Genomic DNA, 15,164 nt, shown 5'->3' on the forward strand with positions numbered 1-15,164 from the left:
CCTCTCCAAAATTCCTTCACAAATATTATAAATAACAGATTGCAGAATGTAAAAGGGGCTGCTCTCCTCTGCAATGCTAGACTTCTAAAAGCACTACTGTAATAGGAATTTAGAGTTGTAGGAGAGAGGAGAGAAAATCTCAGATCTGGGGATTATTGAGGATTTTCCCTTTGTATATTGAATTATGCATGAAGAACAAAGCTTGCACTATTGTGGCTCTAGTTTTGAAAGCAGAAGTTCAAGCAATGTAAAGGGCTGTTGGAGACCAAGGACAGAGAAATGGATGCAATAAATTGGTATTTCTAATACTACCGTTTCAAATATCAGTTTTAATTTTAAGGTGACAGGAATGTGTCATTTTATTCATGTTTGTGCACTATTGTCAATATGGGTAATTTGTCTCAATCTTGTTATTATGTATCTCTGTTTTTATGGATTAATTTCTCATTTTTGAGTAACTATTTACTCTGAAATCTGTCTTATGAAACTGATTTATTGAATGATAATGTGTTGTGAACTATTTCCACATATCATTATTCAATTATTGGATTTATTGATTTGATAATCAATATCATTTTGTGAACTACTTCCTGAGTGTTGTTGGTTTATTATTTCAGTCAAAAGGTCTCAATAGGATGTGTTTTGATATCTATAATATCAGTTAATTGAACTACTTCATTAACTTGGTATTCATTATAAACAAGACATATCTAAATCTCAATATTTTGATTATCTTGCTCTTAGTTGGGTTAGATCTATATCTACCTAATTAAGATAGGATTTAGATTAGTTTCTTTTGCTTGCATCATAGAATAAGCTTGCATTTAGAGTAAATTCTACATTCTTTTAAGTCCTCTCCTCAAAGAGGCAAAACTTTAGTTGTGGCTTGGCTGAACCCAAATCAGCTTAAGGGTCATTCTCTTGCCTGATCAGCAAGAAGAAGTGATCTGATGTCCCTGTCTATTGGTAGTTAAAGATACATTATAAACCAATAGCAATAGGGAGAAGGTAACTGGACCTAGATAAACAGTCGGAGCCACCACACCAAACGGAAAAGGAGCTGCTTTTAAGGTCCGGACCGGGTGGTTATCCCCCAATGTTGTTGCAGCGATTTTCGAGGCATCAACAGGGCTGAAGCAAGCACCTCGAGCATGGTATGAGAGGATCGATAGCTACTTGATGAAGTTGGGATTCACTAGGAGTGAAGCCGATCCTAACCTTTACTTTAAGGTTGAAGATGAAAAGCCTATCATACTGGTGTTGCATGTGGATGACCTCTTTCTACATGTGCAAACCCTCTCATTCTAAATGTAAGAGGGAGATGGCTTCTGAATTTGAAATGAAGGACCAAGGACTTGAAGTGTGGCAAAAGCCAGGAGAAATTTTCCTATCTCAAGGAAAATATGTGGTGAAGATATTGGAAAGATTCAGAATGGTGGACTACAAGCCTGTAACTACTCCGATGGAGCTTGACTTCAAGAAGTTAAGCGGTAGTGCTGCTGGACCTGTTTTACGAAATGCTACCGAGTATCGGCAACTCGTCGGAGCATTAATGTTCTTAGTGAACTCCCGTCCAGATATATGCTTTACAGTCAACACATTGAGCCAGCATATGGTTGAACCCCACCACATACACTGGATTGGTGCCAAGAATCTTCTGAGATATCTTCGTGGCACAATGGGTTAAGATACACTGTCGAAGATGTGAGACTACTTGGATATATTGATGCTGATTGGGCAGGCAGTGTGGTGGACCGTAAGAGCACTTCCGAGTGCTGTTTCACCTTGGGATCTACTTCGATATCCTGGATGAGCAGGAAGCAGAAGTCGGTGACTTTGAGCACCGCTGAAGCAGGATATACTGTTGCTAGCATGACCTCATGTGAGGCAGTCTGGTTGCGAAAGCTCTTCAGTGAGCTGTTTGGATACCATTGTGATTCTCTATAACAACCAGAGGTGGGATTCGATTATTGAGGAATCCCGTATTCGTCGATTGCTCCAGCAGATAGACAACATCTGGGATATGGTAAGTTGATGAGCAAGGAGGCTCCATCGCATTAAGATGATGTACAGGTTGATACACCTTGTCAAAGCCCTGAGGAAAGATCTAGTTTGTGATTTTCCCAAAAGACTTGGAGTCATCAAGAAACCCTTGTATAAGGGTCCTGCATGTTGCATACATTGAGCTCTGGGAGCTCTGAGGGCTTGTGGTTCTTACTGGAGCAACATACGACCACAGGGTGACTCACCCTCCCCTGGTGGTGCGCACTGGAACAAGATGATTCGCTCTCTTGTGGAACAAGATGATTCGCTCTCTTGTGGGACAAGATGATTCGCTCTCTTATGGAACAGGATGATTCGCTCTCCTGTGTAGCAGGATGATTAGTTCTCCTGTGAGGCCTGGATTGATGTGTTCTCCATGGCGATTGTAGCAGGATTGATGTGTTCTCCTGTGAGGCCTAGATTGATGTGTTCTCCATGGCGGCCTGGATTGATGTGTTCTCCATGGTGATTGTAGCAGGATTGATGTGTTCTCCTGTGAGGACAGGATTGATTAGTTCTCCTGTCGAGGCACCCTACCCATGCAGTCTGGGACTCATGGGAAGTACCTCTCATCTGATCAATGAGCAGGGAAATGAAGTTAGGGACCATAGTAGTACCGATGGACACATCGTTGTAACTACCGTACTCCCTACGCTAGGATGACCTCCATTGATGTGGGATCAATGATACTGGTCTGGGACCAGTGGTAGGAGTTGTACCATACTATGACGCTGACTTCGGGTCGGTTGAGACTGATCTGGGATCAGTGGTACATACTCTGAGACTGACTTTGAGTCAGTGGAGGATGATATTGGTCTGGGACCATTGGAGTTGTACTCACTATGACGCTGACTTTGGGTTGGTTGAGACTGGTCTGGGACCAGTAGTACATACTCTGAGACTAACTTTGAGTCAGTATGATACATCCTCGATCATTTCTTCTTCTTCATAATTCGGACAAAAGCAGAGTAGAACAGAACAATGCAAGAGCAGAGCAGAACAGAACAAAACAATACAGATCAGTGCAGGACAGAACAAGACAAAGCAGAACAGACAAAATAGAGCAGAGCAGGGCAAGGGTCAGGCTGTACAAGGCAGTGCATTTGATGGATGAATAGTAACGACCGATAGACAGATTGCAGATGAAGTTCTCGATGGTTGAGAGGGAGTGTTAAAATTGGTAACCAGGGCAAAACTTCATGTGGTTCATCTTATTCATGGCTAATAATACTTTTTATTAGATTCCTCTCGTCGAGAGGTGTAGGATTGTTATAAAGATCATCCAATTCCGATAAGTATTCATGGAGATATGAATTTATTTTGATTATGGAATTATTATCAAGCCGACCTACAACTCATGTAGGCTCAGAAGCCCAACAGTCGCATCTATTCACCCACCAACGTTGTGTATAAATATGAGAGGACTTTTCCTCATTTGGACTCACTCATCTCATCACATCTCTCTCTCACACATGTGAAGCCGGAAGCTGTTGAATTTGAAGCTGCAACTGCAGAAGTAAAGATTGACTTGTGTGGCCTAGAAGATCTCCTCTTTGGAACTGCGCTGTAGGTTCATCTGAACCTCCTTTGAAAGCCGCAACTTTTGGTGGTGGAATGAAGTCAATCCGACGAACGGTTTGCAAGATATCAACTGCCCTAGTTTGAAGTCGGAAATTGCTGAAACTCAAGCTGCAACTGTAGAAGTAAAGATTGACTTGCGTGGCCTAGAAGATCTCCTCTTTGGAACTACGCTGTAGGTTCATCTGAACTTCCTTTGAAAGCCGCAACTTTTGGTGGTGGAATGAAGTCAATCCGACTGTCGGTTTGTGAGATATGGTCTGCCCTAGTTTGATAATGAAGCCGCTAATGCTGATGCTACTGATCTAGGGTTTGCTACTACTGATATGAATCATATTTATTGTACTATTTCTCTCTGCTGAATTATTGAAGATAAAAGAAGATTTGATCAAAGGGTTTCCCCACACATTGTGGGGTTTGTCCCTGGCTAGCCGCCACATCTTGTGTCTCTTGTCTTGGCTTGTTTTCTGTCGATCATTTAATGTTCTATCTGCACTTTACTTTATGTACATGTGATTGCTAATCGGTGGAATATAATAAGAAAAAGAAGTAATCAGTTATAAGCATAGAACATACCATAACTTAACATTGTTATTGTGATTTCATGTTGAAATGAGTTTGATTTCAGCATCACACCCCTTCAATCTTTTGCGTTAAAATATTAATACATCATACAACTAAGGCTCATCACAACTTAACATGCAACTACTACTTATCCTTCATTGTAATTTTCCAACATGCTTCCTTTGATGCACTTCCCAAGTGTTACTCTACCTTCACCTTCCTCGAGTGCATACCCATTCCCTGATCTCCATTTTACCATTAATTTAGCCATGTTTACTTTGCATGGCACCAATTAAACCTATAAATCAACCCCAAAAAAATACTACATTACCAATAACTTATCGATACACCTCCTCCATGAAATACAACTTGGAGATTATCACACACAACTGGTTAGGTGATCAAATTGGGAGTGCTTTAATTATCATACCTTAAAGGCTTGAGATTAACTTCATAGAAAAGGAGTCCTTTTGCTACATGGTTGGTCAATCCCACAATGAAGATAATGTTCAACCAAGACTCTTATGCAACCTTGGTATTGGTCTTGATAAATTTTTGTGGATAAGGGGTTGCAATTATTCTAGTATGACCACCTAGGTCGTTTTCCTAAACTTGGTCCTAGAAAGGTGGAATGCCATTAGGATATTATCACCACACTTTAGCTAAACTCACATCCATATGTTTGTCTCTAACACTAACCCTAAACCAAGTATCCTAACCATTAATCCGATATTATGACCACACGTTACCCATACTCACATCCAAATGTCCGTCTCTAAGCCTAACCCTAAGCTAAGTGTCCTGATAATTAATGCGATATTATCACCACACGTTATCCAAACTCGCATCCAAATGTCTGTCTCTAACTCTCTAACCCTAACCCTAAAACAAGTGCCTCCCTAATAATTAATCCAAATGTCTCTCTCTAACCCTAACCCTAACCCTAAAACAAGTGCCCTCCTTATAGTTAATCCCAATCTATTTCTGGGGTTTAAATGTAACAGCGCACTGGCCATTGTTAAAAGGCAACACTGATCGACAATGCCTTAACTCCGCTGTAGCATCTGGAATGACTATCCAGGATTTGATGGGTACGATAGGCACCGGAGTGGCTTTCGCGTGCGACGAACAGTTTAAATGTAACAGAGCACTGGCCATTGTTAAAAGGCAACACTGATCGACTATAACTTACCTCCGCTGTAGCATCTAGAATGTCGATCCAGGATTTGATGGGTGCGATAGGCACCGGAGTGGCTTTCGCGTGCCATCGACTGTTCTTGGATCTACAACTGAAACCCTATCTTGTTAATGGAGGGAGGGATGGTGGGTTTGCATCAGATTCCAAGCTTATCATCTCTTTATCCCGAGCAAAGATGCACGTCGTGCCGAATACTGCTTTTGTGCAGACCTTGAGGCTTCTCCAGATGACTGATACGGGCTTTTGTCCAGTTCTCTCTCTTTACCGCAGGTTTCTTTAGTCAGTTAAACGTAATGCTTGTTGGTTGATTGCCGGTAGCTTGGTCCCATTCCCAACGGATGGAAGTCTTAACCTCAATATGGGCGTTGACAGACTTACGATAAATGGAGAATTTCCCCTGGAAGGTGGTGATCAAATACTGGTGATAGCTAATGAAAGTCTTAACCTCAATATGGGCGTTGACAGACTTACGATGAATGGAGAATTTCCCCTGGAAGGTGGTGATCAAATACTGGTGATAGCTTCTCCCATGGAGTTTAAATGATAAAAGGATCTTCATGCAAGAGGTAATTTATTTAACTAATTCCAGTTACATCATAAGGCAAATGCATAAATGTTTTTTCTTTCCCATTTTTTTTTGTCACGACAATTTCTATTCCCTAGTTTTCTGTTTAATTTTAAAGATATACATGAGAACTGCTGTTACTTTCCTTCCATAGATTTTTTTTTTAAGTTCTTTACTGGATACAAATTTTCACGGCCTCAAAAAATACTGAAAACCTAAAGCACGCTATTAACAGCATATTCTCGTCAACCTTCGTATAAAACGAAATACATGTCTTTGCAGATTACAACGTAAATTCGGTGCTTGCCTTGGCATATTCTCGTCAACCTTCGAATAAAACGAAATATATCTCTTTTATTCTCTTTCTTTTCAGTTGACGACATTTCCTTTTTCAAGACAATTTCTATTTCTTAGTTCCCTTTGAAGGCAGTTTGATCTCAAAGGCAACCCTTGGTATATTATTGAAAACTGAGAACATGCCATAAACAACATATTCTCTTGAACATAGAGTAAATGAAATACATCTCTATTTGCATGTGATAGACAAAACTATGTGCTTGCCTTAGCATATTTTGGTAGGCCTTCAAATAAAACGAAATAAATCTGGTATTTGCGGATGGCAAACTAAACTTAAACATGGTGTTTTCCTTGTGGACGTTTGACTGACAAACCGAGCATATTGCATATTATTGAAAACTCAAAACATGCAATTAGAAACATATTCCCTTCAACCTAGAATAAATGAAATCCATCTCAATTTGCAGGTGATAGACAAAACTAGGTGCTTGCCCTAGCATATTCTCTTCCGCCTTCAAATAAAATGAAATAAATAAATTAGAAATAAATCTTGCATTTGCAGATGGCAAACTGAACTTAAACAAGGTGTTTTCCTTCTGGAGGCTTGACTGACAAACCGAGCATATTCTCTTCGGTCTTCAAATAAAACGAAATAAATCTGCAATTGCGGATGACAAACTGAACTTAAAACTTGGTGCTTTCCTTCTAGACGGTCGACCGACAAACCGTGTATTTGTATTATCTACTCTATTTATTGGAGTTATTCAACTATGTGAATGATAGTCACCTAATTTTTTTTTCCAACTACTTGGTGTTTCATATTTGTTTCAAAATGAAACACCAAAGCCAAAGTAAATCGGTCAAATTGGTCTCTTTTTCAGCCCTAATTGGTCTCAAATCGGTCAAATTGGTCTCTTTTTCAACCCTAATTGGTCTTTTTAAACCCGCTGGGCAGAGATGTGTTGCCCTCTGGCCAGGGAGGTGTTGCCGGTATCAGGTGTTATCAGGCCGACACATAGATTACTTGATTACTTTTTATAAGTTTATACTTTTGATGACTTTTATAAGTTTATATATTTTGACTTACGAGATCTGAATTTGGATGAGAGGATAGCAACAATTCTGCTTAACCACTCAGCTTAAACTCAACTGGCTAAGTTTATATATTTCAACTTATGAGATCTGAATTTGGATGAGAGGATAGCAACAATTCTGCTTAACCAGTCAGCTTAAACTCAACTGTGATCAGGCCAGCTCAAAGTATATACTCTACTCAAAACTCCGTAGATTATTCTATTTTAGAGTTTATACAATTTTTTTAGTATATACTCTAGACTCTATACAATTATATAATCCACTCAGAATTCCGTATATTCTATTTTAGGGTCTATACAATTTTTTTTAGTATATACTCTAGAGTTTATACAATTATATACTCTACTCAGAATTCCATATATACTCTTCTCGGAACTCCGTAGATTATTCTATTTTAGATTTTATACAATTTGTTTTAGTATATACTTCCGTAGATTATTCTATTTTAGAGTTACAACTATATAATTTTTTTTCTTTAATTTAGTCTTCTCAGAACTCCGTAGATTATTCTATTTTAGATTTTATACAATTTTTTGTAGTATATACTTCCGCAGATTATTCTATTTTAGAGTTTATACAATTATATAATTTTTTTTATTCTCTCACCCGGAAGACAGAGGTTGCTGGTATCAGGTCAGCTACATACTCTAATTAAACATTATGAACATTACAGAGGTTCCTGGTACCAGGTCAGCTATATATTTTATACTCTAAATGAAAATTACGAACATTACATATATTATATTATTCTATAGTTTCATTTCAACTTAGTTCATATTCCAAATGAACATTACATAGATTATTACTTTATTCTAAAGGTTTATACATTTCAACTTAGGACATATGAATGTGGATGGGTCCTCGGGAGGATCGCAGAATAAAAAGTTTATATATTTCAACTTATGAGATCTGAATTTGGATCAGAGGATAGCAACAATTCTGCTTAATTAACCACTCAGCTTAAACTCAACTGGGATCAGGCCAGCACAAAGTATATATTCAGAACTCCGTAGATTACTCTATTTTAGAGTTTATACATTTTTCAGTCACCCGCAAGACAGAGGTTGCTGCTATCAGGTCAGCTCATAGTATACTTTAAATGAATATTTCTAACATTACATAGATTGCTTCAAAGTTTATTCTTAAGGTTGGTATCAGGTCAGCTCATAGTATATACTCTAAATGAATATTACTAACATCACATAGATTACTTTAAAGTTTATTCTAAAGGTTTATACATTTCGAACTTAGACCTTTGAATAAAGGTTTATGCATTTCAACTTATGACATTTGAATTTGGATGGGGAGAATCATAACTATTCTGCCTAATTACCAGGCTACTCAATCTTACCAGTCTATTCAATTCAATTTTATAAACTCAGGTTTATACATTTCAACTTACGACATTATAACTATTCTGCCTAATTACCAGCCTACTCAATCTTACCAGTCTAATCAATTCAATTTTGTAAACTCAGGTTTATACATTTCAACTTATGACATACTATTCTGCTTAACTACTAGCCTACTCAATCTTACAGTCTAGTCAATTCAGTTCTGTAAACTCAATTTTGTAAACTCAGGTTTGTACATTTGAACTTATGGCATTATAATTTGGACGGGGAGGATCATAACTATTCTGCCTATTTACCAGGCTACTCAATCTTACCAGTCTATTCAATTCAATCTTGTAAACTCTCAATTTATTTAAACTTATGACGTTATAATTTGGACGGGAGGATTATAACTATTCTGCCTAATTACCAGGTTACTCAATCTTACCAGTAAACTTACAAAATTTTCGAAAGTCCAAAATTTACAAGGGCTAAACTCAATTTACAAAAGTCAAAACCCAATTTTTAAAGTCAAAACTCAATTTACAAAATTTCCGAAGGTCCAAATTTACAAGGGCTAAACTCAATTTACAAAAGTCGAAACCCAATTGTTAAACATTACGAACATTACATAGGTTCCTGGTATCAGGTCAACTGTATACTCTAAATGAGGGGCTAAACTCAATTTACAAAAGTCAAAACCCAATTCTTAAACATTACGAACATTACAGATGTTCCTGGTATCAGCTCAGCTATATACTCTAAATGAGGTATCAGGTCAGCTATATACTCTAAACGAACATTACGTAGATTATTTTATTCTAAAGTTTCATTTCAACTTAGGACATACTCCAAATGAACATTACATAGATTATTACTTTATTCTAAAGGTTTATACATTTCAACTTAGGACATATGAATGTGGATGGGTCCTGGGTAAATAAGAAATGGTGCCTGCTCCAAACCGCACTGAAGTAGCTTACGCCAACTGGGCATTTATACCTAGTCTCGAACACAACCTTCACTAGTTGAAGTAGATATACGCCAACTGGGCATTTATACCTAGTCTCTATACCTAATCTCGAACCCAACCTTCACTAGTTGAAGTAGCTACGCCAACTGCACATTTATACCGAGTCTCAAATCCAACTTTCACTAGTTGAATTTGAATATTGAACAAGGATCAACCAACAGCAAGGGACGGTTAGAGACCTCACTCATACGTCAGAGCAAGTGTAGGATGCTCACCTCTACATTGGGTCTTAGTATGGACACCGGGAACTCAACTGCACATTTATACCTAGTCTCAAATCCAACTTTCACTAGTTGAATTTGAACCTTGAACAAGGATCAACCAACAGCAAGGGATGGTTAGAGACCTCACTCATACGTCAGAGCAAGCGTAGGATGCTCACCTCTACATTGGGTCTTAGTATGGACACCGGGAACTCTCTCTCTTTTCACTGCCTATCAACTCACTGCATAGGGAGTTTATAAGCCAAATTACAAAAGTCAAAACTCTCTCTCTTTTCACTACCTATCAACTCACTGCATACGGAGTTTAGAAGCTAAATTACAAAAGTCAAAGTAAGTTACCAAGGTACTCAATTTTGTAAACTCTCCATTTTTGTGAACTTACAAATAAGTTACCAGGATTCGGATTCGGATTCGGATTCGGATTCGGATTCGGATTCGGATTCGGATCGGACTCGGACTCGGACTCGGACTCGGACTCGGACTCGGACTCGGACTCGGACTCGGACTCGGACTCGGACTCGGACTCGGACTCGGACTCGGACTTCGGACTCGGACTCGGACTCGGACTCGGACTCGGACTCGGACTCGGACTCGGACTCGGAGATCGGACTCGGACTCGGACTCGGACTCGGACTCGGACTCGGACTCGGACTCGGACTCACTCGGACTACTCACTATATATATATATATATATATATATATATTTAAACTTTTAAAAAACACCTTAAAGCTAAAAAATCAAATACTCTATTGGTTACTTGCAAGTTGCCATTGCATTTAAAAGTCAAGTTATAATATATTAAAATTTAATATTATGATTATCCATAAGCAATTAAAAATTAAATTGTAAAATTAAATACATTAAAAAAAGTAAATTTAAATTTTAAATACATTTTAAAAATTTGAATAACATATATTAAATATTAATATAACTATTAACTGTTATTATAATTTATTATGTTATATAAGTTATAAGTTATAACATATATAATTATATTATATAACATATATATATATATAAATATTAAATAATATATATAACCGTTAAATATTAAATAATATATATAACTGTTATAAATATAATTCTTTACAATTATAATTATTTACAATTATACCGGTTTATAATTATTTACTTTCTCATGTTTATATATATTAATATAACTGTTATTTAATATATATAACTGTTAAATATTAAATAATATATATAACTGTTTAATATATATATAAATATTAAATAATATATATAACATAATCTTAAACCAAACCATAAACCAAATAAATATTAAATAATAAATATATATAACCAAACCGTAAACCATAAACCATTACGGACCAAACCGTAAACGATAAAACCAAACCGTAAAGCGGTAAGCCCGCAAGCAAAAGTCCTGTGCAGGAGGGGTCGGCGGTGAGCACTGAGCCCGGAACGAATGGCGACAAAACGAAAGGGTCAAAGCAGACAGAGCTACGCAGAGTCCGACAACGACAAAACTAAAAGTAATGTTTTAATATCGGGACCACAAAATATCTGCGTTGCTTTTTCGGCCACCTATTCCGACAGCCACCGTCCGGATCCGTATCCAAAATCGGCTTTCCGTTTCCAAAACCCGCATTTTTTAAAATATACGTATTTTTAGCGTATTTGGGAGTATCCGGATCCGGATCCGGTTCAGATCCGTGGATCCGGCAATACTCCACTTGCCTGAGCCGGATCCGGTAACATAAGAACTTACAATAGTACTCTAGCTAAACTGGCTCAATTTACAATTTACAAAAGTCAAAAGTTACAATTTACAAAAAGCAAAGTTACGGATGAAGAGGGGAAATTTGACATGTTGGGTGTCCGTGCAACTTGTTCTTAGAATTTGTGTTTATGTTTGTGTTTATGGAGTTGGGCGCTTCCACTTATACCAACATAATCAACATTGACACCATTAATGTGGGGAAGTTTGACATGTTGGGCATCCTTAAACTTGTTCTTAGAATGTAGTTCGGTGCTTCCACTTATACCAACATAATCAACATTGACACCATTAAATTTTTAGGGCATAAAAACTTCATTTATGTAAAGACCCGTCCCTTTTAGCAGTCTGATATACCAACATAATCAACGTTGACACCATCAAATTTTATAGGGTATAAAAACTTCATATATGTAAGGCACGTCTCTTTTAGCATTCTGATAGGCTAAACCAGGTCAAATCGTTTATCCATTACTCTTTAATGGAGTAGGTGGGTAAATTTGTAATTGGGAATCACCTTCAAAAGCATTTGGTCAAATTGGTTGTCATTTCAGTCCCTCAAAAAGAAAGAGAGTGGTCAAATTGGTTGTCCTTTCAATCACTCAAAAGAAAGTATTTGGTCAAATTGGTTGTCTGTTTCAATCACTCAAAAGAAAAAGAGGCTGAGAGCAAGAGAGTGGTCAAATTGGTTGTCCTTTCAATCCCTCAAAAGAAAGAGAGGTTGAGAGCAACCTGGTTTTCATTTGAATGTCTCTTTTCAATCTCAAATAGAGGTTGAAAGCAACCTGGTTTCTATTTCAACCTCTCTTTTCAATCTCAAATAGAGGTTGAAAGCAACCTGGTTACTATTTCAACGTCTCTCTTCAATCCGGTAAATTTGCAATTGGGGATTACCTTCAAAAGCAATTGGTCAAATTGGTTGTCCTTTCAATCCCTCAAAAGAAAGAGAGGTTGAGAAAGCAACCTGGTTTCTATTTCAACGTCTCTCTTCAATCTCAAATAGAGGTTGAAAGCAACCTGGTTACTATTTCAACGTCTCTCTTCAATCCGGTAAATTTGCAATTGGGGATTACCTTCAAAAGCAATTGGTCAAATTGGTTGTCCTTTCAATCCCTCAAAAGAAAGAGAGGTTGAGAAAGCAACCTGGTTTCTATTTCAACGTCTCTCTTCAATCCGGTAAATTTACAATTGGGGATTACCTTCAAAAGCAATTGGTCAAATTGGTTGTCCTTTCAATCCCTCAAAAGAAAGAGAGGTTGAGAGCAACCTGGTTTCTATTTCAATGTCTCTTTTCAATCTCAAATAGAGGTTGAGAGCAACCTGGTTTTGATCGGTTAAATTTGTAATTGGGGATTACCTTCAAAAGCAATTGGTCAAATTGGTTGTCTTTTCAATCCCTTAAAAGAAAGAGAGGTTGAGAGCAACCTGGTTTTTATTTCAACGTCTCTCTTCAATCTCAAATATCAGAGAGGTTGAGAGCAACCTGGTTTCTATTTCAATGTCTCTTTTCAATCTCAAATAGAGGTTGAGAGCAACCTGGTTTTGATTGGGTAAATTTGTAATTGGGGATTACCTTCAAAAGCAATTGGTCAAATTGGTTGTCTTTTCAATCCCTTAAAAGAAAGAGAGGTTGAGAGCAACCTGGTTTTTATTTCAACGTCTCTCTTCAATCTCAAATATCAGAGAGGTTGAGAGCAACCTGGTTTCTATTTCAATGTCTCTTTTCAATCTCAAATAGAGGTTGAGAGCAACCTGGTTTTGATCGGGTAAATTTGTAATTGGGGATTACCTTCAAAAGCAATTGGTCAAATTGGTTGTCTTTTCAATCCCTAAAAGAAAGAGAGGTTGAGAGCAACCTGGTTTTTATTTCAACGTCTCTCTTCAATCTCAAATATCTCAACCTGGTTTCTATTTCAACGTCTCTCTTCAATCTCAAATATCTCAACCTGGTTTCTATTTCAACGGATCTCTTCAATCTCAAATAGAGGTTTGGAGCAACCTGGTTTTGGTTTCTATTTCAGTGTCTCTTTTCAACCTCAAATATTCAATGTCTCTTTTCAATATCAAATATTTGAGGGTAAATTTGTAATTGGAGATTACCTTCAAAAGCAATTGGTCAAATTGGTCGCCCTTTCAATCCCTCAAAAGAAAGAGAGGTTGAGAGCAACCTGGTTTCTATTTCAATGTCTCTTTTCAATCTCAAATAGAGGTTGACAGCAACCTGGTTTCTATCGGGTAAATTTGTAATTGGGGATTACCTTCAAAAGCAATTGGTCAAATTGTTTGTCCTTTCAATCCCTCGAAAGAAAGAGAGGTTGAGAGCAACCTGGTTTCTATTGCAATGTCTTTTTTCAATCTCAAATAGAGGTTGAGAGCAACCTGGTTTCTATTTCAACGTCTCTCTTCAATCTCAAATATCTCAACCTGGTTTCTATTTCAAGAGAGGTTGAGAGCAACCTGGTTTCTATTGCAATGTCTCTTTTCAATCTCAAATAGAGGTTGAGAGCAACCTGGTTTCTATTTCAACGTCTCTCTTCAATCTCAAATATCTCAACCTGGTTTCTATTTCAACGTATCTCTTCAATCTCAAATAGAGGTTGAGAGCAACCTGGTTTTGGTTTCTATTTCAGTGTCTCTTTTCAACCTCAAATATTCAATGTCTCTTTTCAATCTCAAATATTTGAGGTTACAACCTGGTTTCTTTTTCAAGGTCTCTTTTCAATCTTAACTGAGCAACCTGGTTTCCTTTTCAAGCTCTTTTCAATCTCAAAGAAAGGTTGAGAGCAACCTGTAATTTTTTCAATGTTTCTTTTCAATCTCTCTCTTCAATCACAGAGGTTTTCCAATCTCCCACACATCAAATTTTCTTTTCAATCCCTCTCTTGAATCACAGAGAGGTTTTCCAATCTTCCTCACAGACACTGAGGCAAGAGAGAGGTTGTGGGTTGTTGAGAGTAACCTGGTTTCTTTTTCAATCACTGTGGTTGTGGGTGTTGAGAGCAACCTGGTTTCTTTTTCAATCTCACAGAGAGGTTGAGTTAAGAGAGGGTGTGGGTCATTGAGAGGAACCTGGTTTCTGTGTTTTAGTTTTTCATAGTTTTTTTTTTCAATTTCTCAAAAGTAAGAGAGGGGTTGCTAGCTATAGATTAAGCATTTTTCTCAACCTAGAGAGGAGGTTGAGGGAGCTCTTTCTTCCTCACAGACTCTGTGGGGCAAGAGAGAGGTTCAGGGTCGTTGAGAGCAACCTGGTTTCTTTTTCATATATGTAAGGCCCGTTTCTTTTAGCATTCTGATAGGCTAAACCAGGTCAAATCGTTTATCCATTACTCTTTAATGGAGTAAGTGGGTAAATTTGTAATTGGGGATTACCTTCAAAAGCATTTGGTCAAATTGGTTGCCCTTTCAGTCCCTCAAAAAGAAAGAGAGTGGTCAAATTGGTTGTCCTTAATCACTCAAAAGAAAGTATTTGGTCAAATTGGTTGTTGCTTCAA

At 37.6% G+C, this 15,164-nt stretch overlaps 1 protein-coding gene across 7 annotated transcripts in view; it reads left to right on the forward strand.

Annotated features, from left to right (window-relative positions):
* Positions 1–5,124: 5,124 nt before the first annotated feature.
* Positions 5,125–15,164, forward strand: part of LOC149198595 (uncharacterized) — a 39,087-nt gene continuing 29,047 nt past the window's right edge. For 2 of the 7 annotated variants that reach the window (XR_016253728.1, XR_016253727.1), the window contains exons 1-2: positions 5,139–5,653; positions 5,756–5,949. Coding sequence is in view for 4 of the 7 variants with exons in the window: in XM_089402077.1 (XP_089258203.1) it covers positions 5,397–5,653; positions 5,756–5,927 (429 nt within the window). In the remaining 3 variants the exon portion in view is untranslated. Of the gene's footprint in view, positions 5,950–15,164 lie in introns of all 7 variants that reach the window. The other 5 variants (XM_089402077.1, XM_089402076.1, XM_089402075.1 and 2 more) reach the window with 5 other exon arrangements.

Source organism: Pinus tabuliformis, chromosome 2_1, assembly GCF_031772625.1.
Source record: "Pinus tabuliformis cultivar Carrire ecotype Pingquan chromosome 2_1, CPIR1, whole genome shotgun sequence".
Lineage (NCBI taxonomy): Eukaryota > Viridiplantae > Streptophyta > Pinopsida > Pinales > Pinaceae > Pinus > Pinus tabuliformis.